Raw genomic sequence first — 20,924 nt, forward strand, 5'->3', positions numbered from 1 at the left:
GGAAACCAGGTGCAGATAGCCATAAACTTTTCCCATGTCAGCTGTCTAAAAGTGGATTTACAGTGAAGAGTGAGAGGTTTAACAACGACCTGAGGAAGAACTGTTTCACAGGGGTAGTGGTTGAAATCTGGAATGCACTGCCTGATTGGCTGGTGAAGGTGGATATTTCACAGTATTTAAGTATTTAGATAAACATTTAGTTCACCAGCACGTAGACTGAAGTGCTGGTAAATGGGACTAGTATACGTTGGTACTTGAGTAGTTAGCATGGATGTGGTGGGCTGAAAGGCCTACTTCTGTGGTTCCATGAATCGTGCTTGTGATATCAGAAAGATAAAATCCAGAATGTTGTAATGAGGCAACTTAAATTGCATAAAACCGCCACGATTTGAATCTAGCACTGCCCATTTATATGCATGTGACCAATTAACATGTACAACTGTGGAATGTGGAAGGAAAATGGATCACCCGGAGAAAACCCACACTGTAACAGGGAAAATGTACAAACTCCTTACAGTGGCGGAATTAAACCCCAGACACTGATGGTGTAATGGTGGTACATTAATGGCTATGATGCTGTGACACCTCAAGACAATAGCCAATCATTTGGAGTTAGTCAGGGGGCATAATTGAATCTTTCGGTCTTTCTGTCTGTGGATAGCTGATGATTCAGGCAGTGCCAAGATGAGTCAGTGCAAAGGAACTGCTAAATACTAGGTCAGTGAAATGCCAAGGAACAAGGTCTCTTGATACTGAGTATCTTGGTTAGTTAAGAGAACACAAAGGAGCTTCTGTGGACAAGGACGAGATTCCTGGATGGTATGTTGCCTCCTGCGTGTCAGGGTGAGCGACACCTCAAGATCAGCGTTCTTAAGTGGGAGGGTGACCAGCTAGAAGTCATGGTCTATGTAAGTACCAATGACATGGGTAGGAAGAGGGATGAGGTTCTGCAAAGTGAGTTCAGGGAGTCAGGTGCTAAGTTAAAGGACAGGAGCTCCAGGGTTGAGGTCTCAGGATCGCTACCCATGCAAGTGCTAGTGAGGCCAGAAATAGGAAGATCATACAGTTTATCAGGTGGCTAACAAGTTGGTGTAAAAGGGAGAGTGTAAGATTTCTGGATCATTTGGCACTCTTCCAGGGAAGGTGGGACCTGTGCAGAAGAGAAGGTTTGCATCTAAACTGGAGGGGATCTAATATACCAGAGGAAGGCTTGTTAGTTTACATGGGGGGTGGTTTAAACCAGAGTTGCAGGGGGATGGGGGCCAGAGTGCCAGAACAAATAGTGGAGTTGTTGTAGAGATGTTGTTTAGACTTTAGACAGAGTCAGGAAAAAGATTGAGCATGGTGTTATTAGTGTCCTGAGCTGCATATATTTCAATGCAAGAAGTATTGTAGGAAAGGCAGATGAGCTCAGGGCATGGATCAACACATGGAATTGTGATATTGTAGCCATGAGTGAGACCTGGTTGCAGAGGGACAAGACTGGCAGCTCAATACTACGGGGTTCCGTTGTTTTAGATGTGATAGAGTAGGAGGGATTAAAGTGGCAGGGGTGGCGTTACTAATCAGAGAAAATGTCACAGTACTGCTCAGTCAGGACACACTGGAAAACTCGTCTAGTGAGGCTTAGAAGTTGGAACTGATGAATAAGATAGGTATGACCACGTTAATGAGTCTGTATTATAGACCATCCAACAGTCCTTGGGATTTAGAGGAAAAATTTGTAGTGAGGTCTCAAGACTGTTGCAAGAAATGTAAGGTTGTGATAGTAGATGATTTTAACTTTCCATATATTGACTAGGACTCCTATACTGTAAAAGGACTGGATGGGATAGAGTTTGTCAGATGTGTTCTGGAAAGTACATAGAAGTCCCAAAGAGAGTGTGCAATATTTGATCTATTAGAGAACGAGATAGGGCAAGTGACAGAAGTTTGTGTAGGGGAACACTTTGCATCTAGGATCATTATGCCATTAGTTTCATAGAAAAGGATAGGTATGGTCCTCAGGTTGAGGTTCTAAATTGGACAAAAGCCAATTTTGATGGCATCAGAAAGCATTTGGCAAGTGTGGATTGCAACAGGCTGTTTTTTGGCAAAGGTGTACTTGGTAAGTGGGAGGCCTTTAAAAGTGAATTTTTGAGAGTACAAAGCTTATATGTGCCTGTCAGAATAAAAGATAAAGATAACAAGTGTGGGAACCTTGGTTTTCGAGAGACATTGAGACCCTGGTTAAGAAAAAAAAAAGGGGGTGAATAGCAAATGTAGGCATATAAGATCAAATGAAGTACTTGAGTATGAGAAATGCAAGAGAACACTAGAGAAAGAAATCAGGAGGGCTAAAAGAAGGCATGAAGTTGCTGTAGCAGATAAGGTGAAGCAGAATCCTAAGGGCTTCTACAGATATGTTAAGAGCAGAAAGATTGCAGGAGACAAAATTGGTCCTTTGGAAGATCAGAATGGTAATCTATTTGTGCAGCCAGAAGAGATGGGGGAAATGGATTTTTTGCATCTGTATTTACTTGGGTTGCCATGGTAGAGATACATCTGGACCAAAGGAAGTGTAAGGTGCTCCTTCCCTCCACTATCCTGCAGGTTACGCTTGGGCAAGGTGTGGCACCTGCTTCACCCCCTAATCAGGGTCACATGAAGCCATGGGACCAGGCAGTGGATATCACAAGTTCTGGTTATGCGACCACTGATGCCAAGCAGACAATCCTTGAAGAGTATTGATAATAGCTGGGGTCATCTGTCTCGTAAAGGCAGTGCCCAGAAGGCAATGGTAAACCACTGCTGTGAAAAAAATTGCCAAGAGCAATCATAGTCACGGATACCATGATATCCTACGTCATATGGCACAGCACATAATGATGCTGATGGTTACTCAAGAGGCGGACACAGAGTCTATAGAAGTGACGGAAAACAGCAAGGTCATGTACCCTATAAACATTACAGAGGAGGAGGTGTTTAATGTCTTGAGGCAAATTAAGGTGGACATATCACCAGGGTCTGACAAGGTATTCCCTTGGACCCTGTGGGAGGCAAGTGTAGAAATTGCAGGGGCCTTAGCAAAGATAGTTAAATCATCCTTAATGATAGTTGAGGTACCAGAGGATCGGAGGATAGCTAATGTTGTACTGTTGTTTAAGAGAGACTCCAAAAATAAACCAGGAAGTTGTAGACCAGTGAACCTGACATCAGTAGTGGGAAAGTTACTGGAAAGTATTCTAACAGACTGGATCTCTGAGTATTTGGATAGACATAGACTGATTACAAACATTCAGCATAGCTTTGTGCATGGTAGTTCATGTCTAACCAATCTTAAAGAGTTGTTTGAAGAAGTTACCAGGAAAGTTAATGAAATCAAGGCAGTGGATATTGTGTACATGGACTTAGCAAGGCATTTGACGAGGTCCCGCATGGGAAGTTGGTCATGAAAGTTCAATTGCTTAGCATTCAAGATGCAGGAGTAAATTGGATGAGATATTAGCTTTGTGGGAGAAGCCAGAGAGTGGTAGTAGATGATTGCCTCTGACTGGAGGCCTGTGACTAGTGGAGTGCTGCAAGGATCGGTGCTGGGTCCCTTGTTCTTTGTCATCTATATCAGCAATCTGGATGATAATGTAATTAACTGGATCTGCAAATTTGCTGATGACACCAAGATTGGGGTCTAGTGGACAGCAAAGAAGATTGTCAAAACTTGTAGCGGAATCTGGACCAGTTGACAAAATGGGTTGAAAAATGGCAGATGGAATTTAATGTAGACAAGTGTGAGGTGTTGCACGTGAGGACCCACTAGGGTAGGGCAGTGAGGAGTGCGGTAAAACAAAAGGACCATAATTCATTGAAGGTGGTGTCACAGGTAGATAGGGTTGTGAAGAAAGCTTTTGGCACATTGGCCTTCAAAAATCAAAGCATTGAGAACAGGAGTTGGGATGTTATATTCAAATTGTGTAAGACATTGGTGAGGTCTAATTTGGAAGATTGTGTACAGTTTTGCTTACCTACCTACAGGAAAGATGTAAATAAGATTGAAATAGTACAGAGTACATTCACAAGCCTGTTGCCTGGACTGGAGGACCTGAGTTATAAGGAAAGATTGAATAGATTAGAAATTTATTCCTTAGAACATAGAAGATTGAGGGGAGATTTGATAGAGGGTACACAAAATTATGAAGGGTATAGATAGAGTAAATGCAACTGGGCTTTTATTGCTCAGGTTGGATGAGACTGCAACTAGAGGTTATGGGTTAAGGGTAAAAGGTGAAATGTATAAGGAGAACAAAGGGTGGTGAGAGTGTGAAATAGGCTGTCAGTGCAAGTGGTGGATGCGGGTTTGATTTCAACGTTTAAGAGAAGTTTGGATAGGTACATGAATTGGAGGGGGTATAGAGAGCTATGGTCCGGGTATAGATTGGTAGGACTAGGCAGTTAAATGGTTTGGCACAGACAAATGCTCAGAAGATCCTGTTTCTGTGCTGAGTTTTCTATGACTCTGAGCCAGTCTGGAAGTGGGATGAAGGATCATCTATTTAGATTGGGGATCTGGGTAGAGAAGCCACATGTTAACACACCTAGACAGATATAATATATCATTGTCATATGAATAATGTTTCCATCTTTTTTACTGCCTCATTGCATTATGAGTTGGTTGAACCTCAGCACTTTAACCTGTTACTGAACCGTATTCAGTAGTTAATCAAAATCTTGCTCTCAAGATCCATCATATCTGCAGAACAAGTAAAGAAGGAAAATACTTTACAGAATCTGATCTGTGATTGAATGTCCATGGATTCATTGGAAACAATTTGATATAATGTACTCCAGAGGGTAGGATTAAACCTGGGTTATTGGATCTATGAGCCTGAAGTTCTATTTAGCTGCACCACTGCGCTAACCTACTTAATTTAATTCAGGAATATGCAGAATGCCACCTTCATTTGATTTGAATATAATGCATTGCAAAAATCATTTTATAAGAAAATTACCTTTATGCGTCTGTAAATGTAGCTGTTAACAGAATAAGCAGGCAGATTAATGAGATAGGGGAAAATGTGCACTGAAAATTATTTTAAAGAGGTTGAAAGGTGATGGATCAAAACAGTAAAAGTTCTAAGGATTGTAAAACCAGCAGTGGAAAAAACTGCAGATGCTGTAAATCTGAAGTATTCTCACAAAGGACCTTCTTCCTAAAACATTAAGTCTCTTCCTCATTTCAAGTGTTGCCTTTCCAGAATTTTCTGCGATTTATCTATCACAGTTTCAAAAATGGGGTAATGTATGATTAAAGAGGTTAATTTTGCACTGTACAATGATACATTGCAAATGAGTCCCTGTGAATGGATGTATGACATGTCATAATTCCAGATAAAATCTTTGAATTAGCACAAGTCTGCAATAAAGACAGATCGCACATACTGTCATTATCAGCACAATGAGTAGTCAAGTGGAGTCATAGAATGATTATAACATTCAAGGAGGTCATTTATGGTTATTAATAAACATTTAAAAAAAAGCAACTGTTCTGATATGGATTCCTGCAGAGGGCCACAATATTCTTTACTCCAGCTCATATAACTACCATTCATCATGACCCTCTATTGTCCGTAACACAACAAACTTCATTTCCAAGCTATTAATATCCTTTCTGAGTTTTGAACTTCAGCTTTACTGATAAACCTGTTAAGTAGTACCTTACTGAAAGTCCTTTGGATGACTACGCATTACCTACATCAACTGTGTTACTTTATGAAGGAATACTATCATATTGATTTGGAAGATTGACAGAAATTGTCAGAAATAAAAAAATTGTTTTGCATTGCAGCTATATATGACTTGGAAATGGTGAGCAGTTTGGGATATCTATCGAATGTTTAATATCAAAAATTGTTGGAATGATTCAGCATATCTGTTGGCTTCCAGAAGCACCTTATTTTTTCAACTATTAATGGGCCGGTGTGTTGCATTATGTTGCTTAAAGCTAGTTTTTTTTCAATCCATTTAAGATAATCATTTTTGTTAGGATTGGCATATGCAAGTAAACCTGAGGTAAATGATCATTCAAAATCTAAGTAGGCACGAGGGGCTCAATGGTCAATTCTCGCTCCTAATGGTTGTGTTCTTATGTTTGGTTATCATGGAAACTCTGTTTTATTCAGTGCTATATAACTCAGTGTGAAATACTACATGCTGCAATAAATTATGCTGGAACACATGCACCACCTAGTAATCTGATGGAGTTCTTGCAGTAACTTGTATTTGCAATAATAATATAGCAAGATTGGTGAAGTTGCTTACAAATTATAGATTAAAGAAAGGATTGTGTGAGGCCCAGCAGGTCTTTATGGATTGTGACAGTTTCTCTATATGTAGCATAGTAATCACTCATTGGTGCTGACAGTCGTTCATTTTGATAAAATATTTGGCTTATTTATTTGTTATTTATTAAAATGTAATGGATCTTTGTATTTATTTCATATGTCATCCTTGTTGATCATATGCTGCTATACGTACAATGGGATGTGTATTACATATTCTGTACTCCCACATTTTTACAGTTGATTAATTCATAAAATGATGCAGTACAGAGAGGCAGTTCAGTTTATTGTACAAAGTTGGTTATTTGGAAGTGCTGTCCAATAAATCCCACTCAATTGCCTTTTATTCACCCTTATATTTATTTCTGTTTACCCTTCAGCTATTTCTTCAACTCCCTTATCAATGTTGCTGCTGCTTAGCTGTGCTTCTACTACTCTTTCAGATTTTGATTTCAAGGCTGATACACATGACTGAAAAAGTTCCTCATGTCTCTGGTTGTACTGCTAATCACTTTTAATCTCTGACTGGCTACTTACTTTTACAATCCAAGAGATAGTTTCAGTTATATCCTCTGTTAAAACGTTGTTGATTTTAAGTAACTCTAAACATTTCTCTTCTTGCCTGCTGTGAAGGTGACAACTCCATTTTCTATGATCACTCTACATAGCTGAAGTCCCTCAACCTTCTTGTGGACCATTGTTACTGCACTGTATCTTTATCACTTCATAATTTGTAATTCCCTCAGTTTGAACATGTTGTTCCTGCTGAGGCCTAACAATATTTTACAAAGATTGAAATCAATTGTCTTTTTTTTGAACACTTTTCCTCCTTTAATAAAGCTAAAATTATACTTTTGATCAATCGTGCCAGCCGTTAACTTCAAAGCTTTAGATGCTTGCCTGTTTCTCAGTTCCTTTAGAATGTCCAGTTTAGTTCATTTATCAATTTTAAAGCACACAAAGGAGAGAAAATATTAATATTTCAGCTAAGTAAGTAATCCTCCATCAGAATTAGCCAAGATTCTCTGACTCAAAGCTTTAACTAGGATTTTCTGCCTACAGTATGCTGTCTAACTTGCTTATTGTTTGGCTTTTCGCTTTTGTTTTAGTTTACATTGGATGGCATCACACTTTTCTGTGCTAAATTTTACTTACCATCTTTCTGCCCATCTCTAATGTTGACATCTCCCTAAAAATGTACAGTTTTTCTGAATGTCTTGTAGGTAATATAAGAATTGGAAATATAACAAAATGAAATTGCGTCCCATTTGCACAACTTCAAATCATGTTGAGAACAGCAGTGGCTCTAATAGGAACCTGTGGGAAACACCACTGCACATTCCCTCCAGACTAAGAAATGATTGTTTACTAATACCCCGCCTTCTGTTCTTTGTCCTTGTTATAATCTTGCAATAGAATTTACGGAAATCAATCAGACATAGAGAGTCAAAAGCCAAATAGCACAGTGACAGGCCTTTAGTCCATCAAATCTCTGCCAACTATCAAGTACTCATTTATACTAATCCAACAATAATCTCATTACAATAAAATATGATAATTCACTCTCTGATTTTAGGAAATCTTGGCAGTTCATCATCTAGTTTACAGACTACTGACACTCACAGTCCCTTTTAATTCACCAGGCCCTGGTTGTCACAGGCTCTTCAAACTTACTGAGGATTTTATCATATGGCTCTGTAACATCTAAAAGAAGAGAGTATTAAAAGTGTGTTGGAATACCATTCAGTTGCCTGGACAGCCTGCTAGTTCAGCACCATCACAGTGTCCCAGGTTAATCATGTTTTATGATAATTCTGCCCACATGCCCATGTGGGGAAATGACTATAAAACACCAGTAACCTAGGAATTCTCGACCACTGCAACCCCCCACCCACCCCGCTTCTGCCAATACACGTATGGAATGTAGAGAGAGGAGACAGAAGCACCGAGGAGAATGTACAAGCTCCACAGAGATGACACCAGTGATCAGGATTGAATCTGGATTACGGGAACTTTGAGACAACTCTAAAAGTAAAATCATAATTACTCTAAAGATGCCATTTGTATTGGGAAGACAAGCAGGTGCTGTATGGAAATGCTTCGTGTAAGAAGACTAGGTATTCAGTGTTCATAAAGTGATTGAATTCTCAGCCTAATAATCACGAGGCTGGTCTAACAATCCAGAGACCTCAGTCAAATCCCATCATCATCACTGTGGTATTTCAGTTAATAATCAACAATGCCCACAACACAATCAGATTATTGTAAAAACCCACTAATGTCCATTAGGGTTTGAAAGGGTGGGGTGTATTCTGCTGTCCTTTCCTTACCTGGTTTGTATTTGACTTCATATCCACCAGCATGATTGACTCTTAAAGCGTCTCTGAAATTGCTTATTAAACCACCACGAGAGAATGCTGGTCAATAAATACTGGTCTTGCCCAGATCCTGAAGAATAATTTTTTTTTAAAAACTATCTTTGAAAATCTACTGCAGGAATATGCTGATGATAAAAGGGTTGACAGAAATGCAGCAAGCTTACTTGCAGTTAATGCAGGCTCTTAGCTTGGATATTTTTAACATTAAACTTTAATGCAAAATAGAGGCTGCCAAAAAGAAATTAGAGCAATATGCAAATAGTGAGCTGTTATTACAATGTGTTTTTTAGGCAAACTGCACTGTATCAAAAAGATTTTACTTTGTTGTTCCTTACTCTGCACTCTGAACCTGCGGCCTAATTTCAGTGCAATCTAAGTGGGGTTTTTTTGGGTTCTTTTGACTGCATCTCAAGATCCATACATCAATTACATTCTGCTGCAAGCCTTGGTTTTGCAGCTGCCTGTAAAATTTCAACAAGCCATACTATTCAAACCTAATAAAAATACATTGCAAAAGACAGACACACACACATGCACACATATTCAAAATTGACTTTCAGTTACGTGGGCAGATGTTCCTTTATGTGTATGCCTGTTTGCTTTCAGCATTGTGAAGTTGCCCATTTTCAGTATCACTGTTGATCTCCCTGCAGGTCCAGGGTACAAATGACAGCAGTATTGTCAGCAAGTATTCAATGGTCAATCTGGGCTACTTCACAGATGGATTCCTGAAAGAATTTGTTCATAAGACCAATAGAAGAGCTCCACTCATAAATCGGTACGGTACTGTATTAAATGTTTTTAGTTATATTGCAAAATTATTTTGGCACCCTGAACCTTGCGTATTGAGGGTGGTGACTTTGGTATAATTATATTTGAGAGTTGTTTTGCTAACAAGATGGTGCTTTTTAATGATTTCCTCAACCCTCTGAAAGAATTGACTGGGCGCGTTCTTTTGTGGATCTTACCCGACAGCAGCAGCCATTGTGGAGGTGTGAGTTAGAACAGGTTAGTTTATTATGAGATGCACCAGGATGCAATGAAATCCCTAGCTTGCATGAAGCTCACAGAGTAAATGGTATACAGATAGTAAATACCACAATAAATATGAAGTGCAAAACTACAGAGTGGTGGAAAGATTGTCAACAGAATGTTGTTCTGCTGAACATTGTGGGCATGCTTCGTTACCGCCAAAGTGTGTGGCAATATTTGTGGGCTGCCCCCACCACATTCTCGTTGAGTTGATTGTTAATGCAAATGACAGATTGCGCTGTATGTTTTGATGTGCCTGTGATTAATAATAAATCTGAAGACTCTAGTGTAGGTCTGAAGTAGTACAGAAGATGCTGAAGTAATAACAAAATAGCCGAGAGAGGCAGCGTTAAGAGAATGAGAACGCAACCGTACCACTGGGAAGGGGGTGTGATTGAGCTGATTGGTCCAAACGTCTGATAGTAGAGGAGAGAAAAAGACTGCTCTAAGTCTAGCCATACATTGAGAGCATTAGCAGGCTTTTCACAATGTTCCGTACTGACTGCAGATAATCCCAGCAGGGAGAAGTGGAGTGGAAACTCAAGATGATTCAGCACATCCTTGCCAAAAGTGCTGAAGCCAGAGTAGAATTTAATGTACAAATTCAGATGATATTAGTTAATTCAGCACAGTCTATGATGGTATAGATTAGCAAATGCTTTTTAGCATGTCTAGTGAATGAAAAAGTTCAAGATTGTTTAATGCCATTTCCTGCACACAAGTGCAAAGAAGAACAAAATAATTGTTACTCCAGATCAAAAGCACCACAAAAAACACAGAAGGTAAAGAACACAATAACAATAATAAAAAATATATAAATACAGAAGATGGCTTATATACACAGATTGATTATGTGTCTATAAAGTGATGGTAGGCACAGGAGTGTCTGTACACAAGGAGACTGATAGAAAATAATGAAGTGGTGGAGGTTGGGAACTTGGAGAGTTGGGTTAGTGAGTGGAGATGTTGATCAACTTTACTGCTTGTGGAAAGTAACTGTTTTTGAGTCTGGTGGTCCTAGTGTGGACGCTACGTAGCCTCCTTCCTGATGGGAGTGTGATAAGCAGTCCATGAGCAACGTAGATGGGATCCTCCGTGATGTTGCTGGCCCTTTCCCTGCACCATTTGTGTTTACATGTCTTTGCTGGTGGGTAGGTTGGTGCCGGTGATGCGTTGGGCAGGTTTGACGGCCCGTTATAGAGCCTTCCTGTCCGTCATGGTGCAGCTTGTTAGAATGCTCTCTATGGCTCATTTGTAGAATGACGTAAGTATGGATGTGCATAGTCCAGCTCTCTTCAGCCACCTCAGAAAGGTTTCCTGACTGTGTAGAATGTGTTCTGGAACCACAGGAGGTTGTGTGAGATGTGGCTCCCAGAAGTTTGAAATTGCTTGTAGTTACCACAGCTATATCACCAATATAAAGGGAGGAGTGAGTGGTGCAAGTTTTCATGAAGTCAATAACCATCTCCTTTGTTTTGTTGACATTCAGGAAGAGGTTATTTACCTGGCACCAAGCCTCAAGCTCCTCCACCTCCTCTCCTCTACTCTCATTGTTGTGGGGATGAGCCCCACCACTGTTGTGTCATTGGCAAACTTGACAATGTGATTATTTGGGTGTAGTCTATGTCCTTTTAAAGTCAGAGTAAATCTGTTCTTTGTAGAAACCAATTTAAAGAACTATGGACATTAATAAAATCAAACAATATAAATAAAATTAATAATATAAAATTAGAATCCATTGTTAAGCTTTCCTTGTTTGATTTCTGGCCATATATTTTTAGTAATGCCGAGGACAGGCAGTTTTAGAAGGAAGGTAGTATCAATCAGTTTAGAAGTCGATAAAAGTTAGATGATGTTGCGATACAATGAGGATGCATATAGCATTTGTGACAATATAAGAACTTAAGGCATCTGTTATGTATATTCTTATGAATGAAATACTTTAGAATACACCACAATATACAAAGCTAGTCTTTAGTGGATTTTGTTTCTCTCTCATGACAGTCAAACAATTCTGCCTAATATTGTCTTTTGATATGATTAGAAATGTGCTAAGATATTCATGGATAATTAGAAGAAAATAAATTAAATTTGTAGAAATGTAACAATGGGTCTTGTCACAACTGTTGGTCATTATGGAAACCTTGAGCTACTTTTAACCTGGTGCTTATTCAGATGAAATTCTCACTGATAGATGTCAGTCTTCTCCGTGCACTTCTACAGATAAATCTAGCTGAGCTTGTATCCTGCTAGCCACCTTGCTGGACCACAAAGAACAGTCTTTGACATTGTGGCAGTGCATGAAAGCCAGTTACAGAATCTAGATCAAATATACAGCAGCAAAAAAAAAAGGCTTCAGATGGGTAGTAATTTTTATGTGTTTTTTAGAACACTGCTAAGGCTGTTAATAACCAAGAAATCATGCAACATTTTGAGAGTTGTGAACCAAGCTGAGAAATGCTTTAAGCAATTAGGGTTGCTGGTTCTGTTTCAGGCTTAATGAATTCAGGCTTGAATGGAAGTTTGACGTTTTGCAAGAAATTTTCAAACTGACAAGTGGTAGAGAGAAACCCACCCTGGCTCCTGAAAATCACAAAGGATGCCACAAGAAGGAGGCCTTTCTGCTGGCAGAGTCCGAATCAGCTAAATCTAAAAGATTTAACAATAACAGCTTCGGGGAGATGTCTATTAGAATACGTTGATTATTTTTCTTTGCATCACAATAAATGGAAATTCTTTCTTTCCCTTTAAAGTGGATACTATGTGAGGGCAAAGGCAGTGGATTATAGTGTGCGTTGCTTCTTAAAACATACCGAAAATTACCCTTGTAGACAAGTGAGTACACTGTTTTATTCTATTTTTATTGTATTTTATCCATTATTAAAGCAATATTAACATTATTTAGTTTAGCAATACTAATGTATTGAATTGATGAGAGAAAAAGAAGATGAATCATGTGCAATGTACATTTCCTAATATCATTATGTGGCTCTTCTCAGTGAATTAGTTTCTTTCGTCCCTCTCTGTTTCTGTGAGGAAACAACTAGTTTTCTGCCTAGTAGTTCACTCGGGTAGACCATCCATTGTTGGATGTAAAGGAACCACAAACATAAATCAGCATTTTGTTACGGTAAATAGTACTCATCTCATAGAATTAAAAATATGGTGGCAATTCAGATGCTAAATTATCAAGCTTGTAATCCATACAACCAAGTTCAATTCCCATTGTGGTTGCTATGGGAATATAAACTTTAGTTAACAATCTGTACTTTAAAAAAATGTAAAAAAAACTGTTGCAAAAGTCGATCTGGTTGACTAACGTCCTTCAAGGGAAAAATCTGTCCTGTATGTGACATTAGGCTCACAAACATGAATATCACTTAAAGACCTCCAAAGTGGTCTTACTAACCACACAGTTCAATAGAAATTAGGAGACGTGTGGGACTGCTGATGCTGGAATCCAGAGCAATAAACAGTCCGCTGGAGGGAGTCAGTGGATTGTGCAATATCTGTGAGAGATAAGGAATTGTTGATGCTTTGGATAAGAAACCAGCATGAAGACTGAGTGTAGAGAGGGGAGATAGCCGTTATAAGTAGGAGAGAGGGAATGGTAAGTTAAGCGCCGAGGGTGGACTGAGGAAGGGTGCAAGATGACAGGTAAGTAGCACCAAATAGGAGAGGAGAGAAGGAATGAGTGATTGCTGGACTGAGGAAGGGTGCAAAGTGACAGGTGGGTAGCACCAAGCAGGGGAGCAGAGAGGTATGATGGTAAGGGAGGAGGTAAAAGAACAAGTGTAAATTTCCCGTGATTACAAAGGAAAGTGTTTGAGGTCACGGAGCAGTGACTGCTTCTTTCTTTCTTTTTAAATCTTTTTATTGAGTAAGTATACAAAAAAGGTAAGCCATATAAACATTAATACAATGTTAAAGTATAATAAAATTCCAAAAGATAACAATACCAAAAAGAAAATACTACAAACAATGTAATTTAAGCATAAGAAACCAAGATAACATAATAGTATACTAGATTTTATATATATCAATGGAAAAAAAAAGAAAAAAAAAACCCCAAAAAAAAACCAAGCAGTGACTGCTTCAATTCTTCATCCATCTACCACTCTCCTAACTCCACCTCTCCTCCCATCACTGCTTGATAGAAACTGCTCAATATCTTACACCCCAGCTGAGTCCATCAATCTCCTGGGGCTGCTATCTTATCACTTCCCCTCTCCTCTCCTCTCCTCTTTATACTGGCCATCTGCCCTTTCCTTTGTCCACTCTCAGTCTTGACATAGGCCTTTGGCCTAAATTGTTGACAGTTCTTTTTCTTTTACTGATGCTACTCAACTCACTGAGTTCTTCCAGTAGATTGCTTATTACAAAAAGAATGGGCCTTAAGTGCTACCCCAAGCAATGATGTCCAGATCTTAAAAAATGATTATGGTGCGACTAGTAACTTGCAGAGTATGAGTTTCAAGACACAGTATTCAAAATGTTCTGTAATGTGTTGTCCATACATATTTTCAGGTACAAGCATCTGGTGCAGATTTATTCTTTCTAAAAGCATAAATGTAGCTAAACTGTGAGACTTTGTATACTTAGATCAGAATCATTGTCGTATGAACATTTGTGTTCTGACAGTGACTAAGGGTAGTATATTAGATAGAGCTTGTTATGTGTTCTGCAGATCCTCTCACTTGGAGCTGGTTTTGATTCGTTGTACTTCCGGCTGAAGGCAAGTGGTGAGCTGAAAAATGTAATTATGTATGAGGTGGATTTTCCAGATGTCGTTCAACGCAAAGCCATTCTGATTAAAAACAAGCAGGAACTTGTGGAGCTCATAGGCTGCACTGATGAAATGGGACTTGCCCAAACAGGTATGATTGATTTCCAAGTACATGTTTCATTGAAAATGCTTGCTGACTTTGGCGCAGCTTTTGACAGTGATACAATAGGCAAGTTAAATAAGGCCCTCTTGCTAAACAGGTTTATTGTCAGCATAATACAATCACTGAGTTTTGTGTTTTTTAAAGGAAGAATTGCTTGGTGGGCTTTTTTCATATTATATTATGTTTATTGGCAAGAGTTGCAGAAAATGTTTAAGTATAAAATTAACAAAGTATGTCTGCACAATGAACGTTCATTTTGTCTTTTATAGATAATGGATACTGATTTGTTCAGTGATGCAAAAAACTGAATCATAAAAATAGAACAATACACATTAAATTACAGTATATTACAAAAAATGCTTTCTTAATGCCTTTGTTTGAATGTCCAACTGTCTGATGCACTTTATAATTGGATTTCTTTTTTGAAGTTGCAGGTCATCTGTACGGTATGGATTACAAGCTGCTAGGTATTGATCTTACTGAAATAACTAAGTTAGATAGCACACTGATGGAAATTGGCCTAAACTATGCTTGCCCAACCTTATTGCTGTCAGAAGTTGTGCTGACATATATGAAAAATGAAAGGTAACTACAATGGATTTGTAAGTTTATTTGAAGGACTTGTCAATGACCATGCAGCTATTTTTAGAACAAGTAAGCAGCGAAGGAGTTTCTCATTAGAAAACTGTGGCAGCTTCTATGCTACTGGACAGGTATTAAATTGAGAGAAAGTGGAAAAATATAGTCAAAGTGTTTAAACTTTGTAATTGGGTCAGTGGGAGATTTTCAAGCTTAAAGTTCAATTGGTACCTGAGCTTGGTGCTCATTGTTTGTTCAAGTTAATGTATTCCAGATAATTAGAAGCAGGTGGAAAAAAATTGCAGTAAGAATAGATAAAATTCATTCTCAAAACACAGCGGCGGAATAGTTGCGAAACTTCAGAAGTTGCAGCCAGCTACTTATACTTTCAATTAAAAGGACTGTTGTAGATTCCAGGAAGAAGGACCAAGGTAAATAAAAATGCTATCCATTTCATAGATATAAGAATGCAATCTTGTCAATGACAGAGGATTCTGGTTAATTGGACTAATCGTAAATCAAGGTAGCTACTTATGTGGGACAACCCTTAAAGAACAAAAACTAAACAAGAAAATAGCCAGGATTCCCTTTGTTTATTTGGGACACTATGTGCTTAAATGGGGCAGGAAACTGTTGATGAAGGGTTTCTATGTAGCATCAACCATGTGACTTGCACGGCCATTGACACACCATACTTCAAGCAAGCAGTTTTTAAATAGCATCAGTTGTCTGCATTTGTGTTTAAAATCAGTGATTTTTGTCACTGATAGTTGGCAAGAATTAAGCAGTAAGACAATTTGGAACTGTTTAGCTCACTGCGGTTTCAAGCATTCAGGCTTGGAGGTGCCAGAAACAGCCCGGTGTGAAGATGAAGCGATTTCACTACTTCAACAAGTTAGAAACTTGATGAATTTGAAGGTGTCGATATCATCTTGAATGTACAATGAAAGTAAAATTTGGAGGATGCAATCACTGGCAGCATTGTATGAAGGCAATGCATTATCTACACTTAAGTGTGTTGATTTTGTTCATACAGTCAAAAGAACACAACACAGCTGAATTCCTCAGTGACAAGTATTGGGAACTAATACATAGTTTTATATTACTGCAGTAGTATCAGTAGTCTTCTAATTTGTTCCATATTTCATTTAAAATCATAATTTGTTACTCAGTTTGTCTTTTGTATACCTTTTTAACTATTTCCATGAAACTTTGGCTAATTGGGATAGCAGCTTAATTGGGCCAAAATTACTGGTCCTGAAGTGACCAATTAACTGGAATCCACTGTATTATGGTTTTAAAAGTCCTACAAATTTTTAGTGTGTAAAATGAGCAAAATAGAAGAATCACGGATGTTAACTGGTATGAATTGTCACTGACAAAAGTCCATATTTCATTTTCTGAGAGAAAGAAAGTTACAGTGTTTATCATCCTGGTGTGCCTGAACATCTCTCAGAACAATTTATCATTTGTAGTTAATCCTGACAATTCCAGCAATTTGTTCTTAGAAATTCCAAATCCAAACTCAGAGAAACAGCAGGCAGTTGTGAATAGAATGGTCATCTTTTCTAATAAATCCTTTCTTTGTTTCAAGTTGGGCCATTTTCAGAGGACTGGTGTATTAAATAAAGAGTTTTGGTTTTCTGATTGCTCACTGACAAAGTTAAACTATTCTCTAGCTCTTCAGCTGTAATCCGTTGGGCAGCGGAGCGATTTTCGTCAGCAGTGTTTGCTGTCTATGAACAGATACGTCCGAATGATCCCTTTGGTCATGTGATGCAGCAGCACTTTGTGCAGTTGAACTCCACTCTGCACGCACTTGTCCAGTTCCCTGGAAAGGAGGCTCAGCAGAATCGGTTTTTGAAGGAGGTTAGTGGGGAATTGCACATTTTCCATTTATTATAATTATGATGGTGTAGGTGTTCTAAAACTAAATATGTCACAGTATGAATCATTGAATTTCTTTAATGTGGTTCAGGTGCAGGTGTTTTATTCATCTACAGATTCTCTAACTAGTAGAAGAAGGCATATCTGTGACAGTGTGGATTTGTCCATTGTTTTATGTTGAGCAGCCTGTTTCATGTAGCAGCAACGATTTCCTCCAGATATTAGTGAACTTCGACTGTTGACAGCAGGCAGTTTCACATAGCATAGTCACCCAAATAGTATTGCATTAGTAGCCTGACGGCCTGACGTAGTGGTGTTAGTCGAGAAGTAAATACCGGCCAAGACAGCTGGATAGGTTGTCTACTGTCCTCCAGATTAGTGCTTTGGGTTCTTCTGTGTCCACTTGAAGGACCAGTGAAGACCGTGGTTTAATGTCTCATGTGAAAGCTGGTGACTCTGTCAGTATGCTCTCAGCCAATATTTCGTGCTCAGGGTTCTGCGTGGAGCTTGAACTTACTGTTTCCTGCACAAAGGGAAAGTGCTGTGATCACTTTAGCTTTACATATTGCTTTGTAAAAGTAGGTTGGAGGTAACTGCAAATTTCATTTGATATTGCTCCAAATGTAAGAGCACAGAAAATTTGAGTCTCAGGTAGTTTTGAATTCCTGAACTCTTGGGAGAATTTTCTCTACATTTGTTGTTAGGACATTGGCAACACAAACAAATTGATATTTGGTGTTCCAAGACTCTACGAGTCAGCCATGCACTGTTGAACTGGAGACAAATATACCCCAAATAATGTAGGGCTGACAAGTTCCTTTATGATGGTGTAAGTGGTCGAAAGGGCCGGCCAGTGGTGTAGTGGCATCAGTTCTGCGCTTAGAGGCAGATGGTCCTGAGTTAGAATCCAGCCAGGTGCCAAACTGGGCAGTAGCTGTATCTGTGCAGAGGAAAGGCCTGGCAGTCTACTTCCGTATCTTGCCACGAAAACTCTATTGACAGCCGCACTATCCATAGGATCGCCATGAGTGGGCAACGACTCAATGGCACTCAACAAGTGCTCTAAGAGCAAATTTATCACAGTATGAATCATTGAAATTCTTTAATTTGGTTCAGGTGCAGGAGTTTTATTCATCTACAGGTTCTAGAACCAGTAGGAGGCATATCTATGACAGTGTGGATTTGTCCATGGTACAGTAGACTATTTGTGCTTTCTCAGTAACTCAGTGCATTCACAATTATTTCTCACTGCTGGCTTCCAAGTTATTGTTTTATTGAATTCAGTTAATTGCTGCATTGGGATTCTGACTTATGCACTGCTCGATCAATATAACACATTGATTACTATACCTATAACATTTGTGTACGTAATTTAAAATAACAGGTGGGAATGAACAGAGCTGAGGAAGGGTCTTTATCGGAAATGTTAACTGTTTATTACTCTCCTTGGACGCTGCCTGGCCGCTGAGTTCCTCCAGCATTTTGTGTGTGTTACTCAGGATTTCCAGCATCTGTAGAATTTCTTGTTAATAAACACAGCAGCTACCCATCAGTCAACTTGGGTGGTTGGGAAACCTCCAAAGAAAAAAAAAAATTGGGGATAGAATTAATCGTTAAGTTCAGCTAGCTTCATTGAATTCTTTGACAAAGCAGCAGAGAGGGTGGGTAATAGTAGTGCAGTTGATTTGTAGATGTGGTTTCATGTAGCATTTGATACCTCAAGTATCGCCTGGTAGACGCTAGGAAAATTAACCCCATGGCTGTGCAAATATAATGTTGTCAAAGGGACAGAAAGCAGAGTATTAGGGAGTGGTGCTTTTTTTGTATTACATACAATAGTTTGTGTCTTTAGAATTTATGTCTGGATTAATATACAGAAGCAGTCTGTGGTCAAAGTGATAAATTTATTTGTCTTCATTTCCTTACGTGTCTGTTTCAGGGCTGGGAGGAATGCTTTTGTATTGACATGAACGAATTTTATGTCAGATATATTCCAGAGCAAGAGAAGCAAAGGATTGAACTGTTGGAACCTTTTGATGAGTATGAGGTAAATCTAACTTTAGATATATCAACTGTTTGAAAAGACTAGAACTATGCTTTAATTTTCAAATAGACCATTCTAACTCAAAACTTGTGTGAAAAATATTTTGAAAATAAAATTATGGAAGGTGTAGATTGAAGAACTACTTAATGATTTTCTTTTAAAAAGGTATTTCACCCACAACATCGGATCGGCAGTGGGATGTTTGGGGTCTGGAACTTACTCCATTATTCAGTGTGATCATCACTGATCTGTGACTAAACTCAGATATTTGCCTTTTTCTTGCATCCCTTAATGTCTCACTTCATTCTTGAAAGGCCTGGCTCTAATTTTGTAGATTATGTCCACATGTCCCAGACTCCTCAGATAGTAAAAATAGTTTCACTCATTTACCTTTCTGTTTCCTCTATTATCTTTAAAACATCAGTCAGATCAACCCTTAAACTTCTAAATTCAAGGAAAATAGTCTAATTTATTTAACATGTCCTTGATACTTTAACCTTTGGAGACTTATCATCATTTTGATAAATCTGTGCTGCATTCTTTCCAAGACCATAATATTTTTCCTAAAATGTGTTGCCTATAATCGCTTCCAGTAGTCCAGCATGGGTCTAGCCAGGATGTAATATAGCTGTAGTAAATCTATGTGCACTCTGACCCATTTTTTAGCTTTCTTTTTCCTTTACCTTTCTATGACATTTTAATAATTTTTGTACTTGAATCCTTATGTCACCTTGAATGAACATAAAACATAGAACTGTGCAGCATAGGAGCAAGCCCTTCACCCCACAATGTTGTATCGAACTAAATAAATGAGTGATCAAATGTCTAAATAATCCCTTCTGCCTATGCAATGCCCTTATCCTTTCACTTCTTGCAAATTCATGTACATATAAGAACCTCTTGAATCCCTCTATCATATTTGCCTCCACCGCCACCCCAAACAGCACATTCAGGCACACATCACTGAGAAAAACATTGTCCAGCACATTTCCTCTGAACGTGCCTCCTCTCACCTTAAATGGTATTAGAGTGTCTATTAGACTCAGATGATTTATCACATTTCAGGAGAAATCAGAAATAAAAGTAAATATATGCTGTTAATAAATACCTACTAAAATTCACTTTGAAGAGGCCTAACTAGTCAATCATTAATATTTATCCACATAAATCAGATAAATAATTCAATCCATATGTACCAGCATGGATGTGATGGACGTAATGGCCCCCTTCTATAAACGTCTATGACACTATTGTTACAGGTTTATTTCATAGAATGTTAAATAGTTTTTTTAAATAGATATTTTAAAGATTGCTTAACTTGACAAATATTTCTTTTCATTCTCATCATCTCCTTTTGACCAAGGAATGGCATCTGAAGTGTTCTCACTATATGATTCTGTGTGCCTCAAAAGGAGATTTGATAAAGTATCTGCCATTTACTCCCCATCCAGGTAAGGTCGGCAAAATTTCACATGGTAACAAACTAGAAAGGGTAATAATTTGCATGTGTTCTTTGGTGCCTAGCCATCTTTACTACATGGAGCTGTCAATCATAGAAAATCTGCCAAAGCACCAGCGGCAGTTAAAACACGTCTTTCTTTAACTGATGTATGGTAATATGATCGCCAGATGCCATGCTCCCGGTCTTGCCTGCTGTTAAGTATGTTAAGGGCTTTGAATGCTTCTGAATGTCCCTGATATTGAGAAACATTTGACGAATGCAAAAATTATTAAAGTTCAGTGATTCAATAAAGAAAGGTTAAGTTATTAAAACATTTTAAAAATTAAAGTGCCAAAAAAT

At 38.5% G+C, this 20,924-nt stretch overlaps 1 protein-coding gene across 3 annotated transcripts in view; it reads left to right on the top strand.

The window, feature by feature from the left end:
* The window catches only part of lcmt2 (leucine carboxyl methyltransferase 2), a 38,172-nt gene that overhangs the window by 2,391 nt on the left and 14,857 nt on the right, over positions 1–20,924 (top strand). Inside the window, exons 2-8 of one of the 3 annotated variants that reach the window (XM_063050046.1) lie at positions 9,346–9,470; positions 12,478–12,559; positions 14,412–14,601; positions 15,042–15,198; positions 16,872–17,061; positions 19,019–19,126; positions 20,487–20,574. In XM_063050046.1, coding sequence (XP_062906116.1) covers positions 9,346–9,470; positions 12,478–12,559; positions 14,412–14,601; positions 15,042–15,198; positions 16,872–17,061; positions 19,019–19,126; positions 20,487–20,574 — 940 coding nt within the window. The remainder of the gene's footprint in view (positions 1–9,345; positions 9,471–12,477; positions 12,560–14,411; positions 14,602–15,041; positions 15,199–16,871; positions 17,062–19,018; positions 19,127–20,486; positions 20,575–20,924) is intronic. The other 2 variants (XM_063050048.1, XM_063050049.1) reach the window with 2 other exon arrangements.

Source organism: Mobula hypostoma, chromosome 6, assembly GCF_963921235.1.
Source record: "Mobula hypostoma chromosome 6, sMobHyp1.1, whole genome shotgun sequence".
Lineage (NCBI taxonomy): Eukaryota > Metazoa > Chordata > Chondrichthyes > Myliobatiformes > Myliobatidae > Mobula > Mobula hypostoma.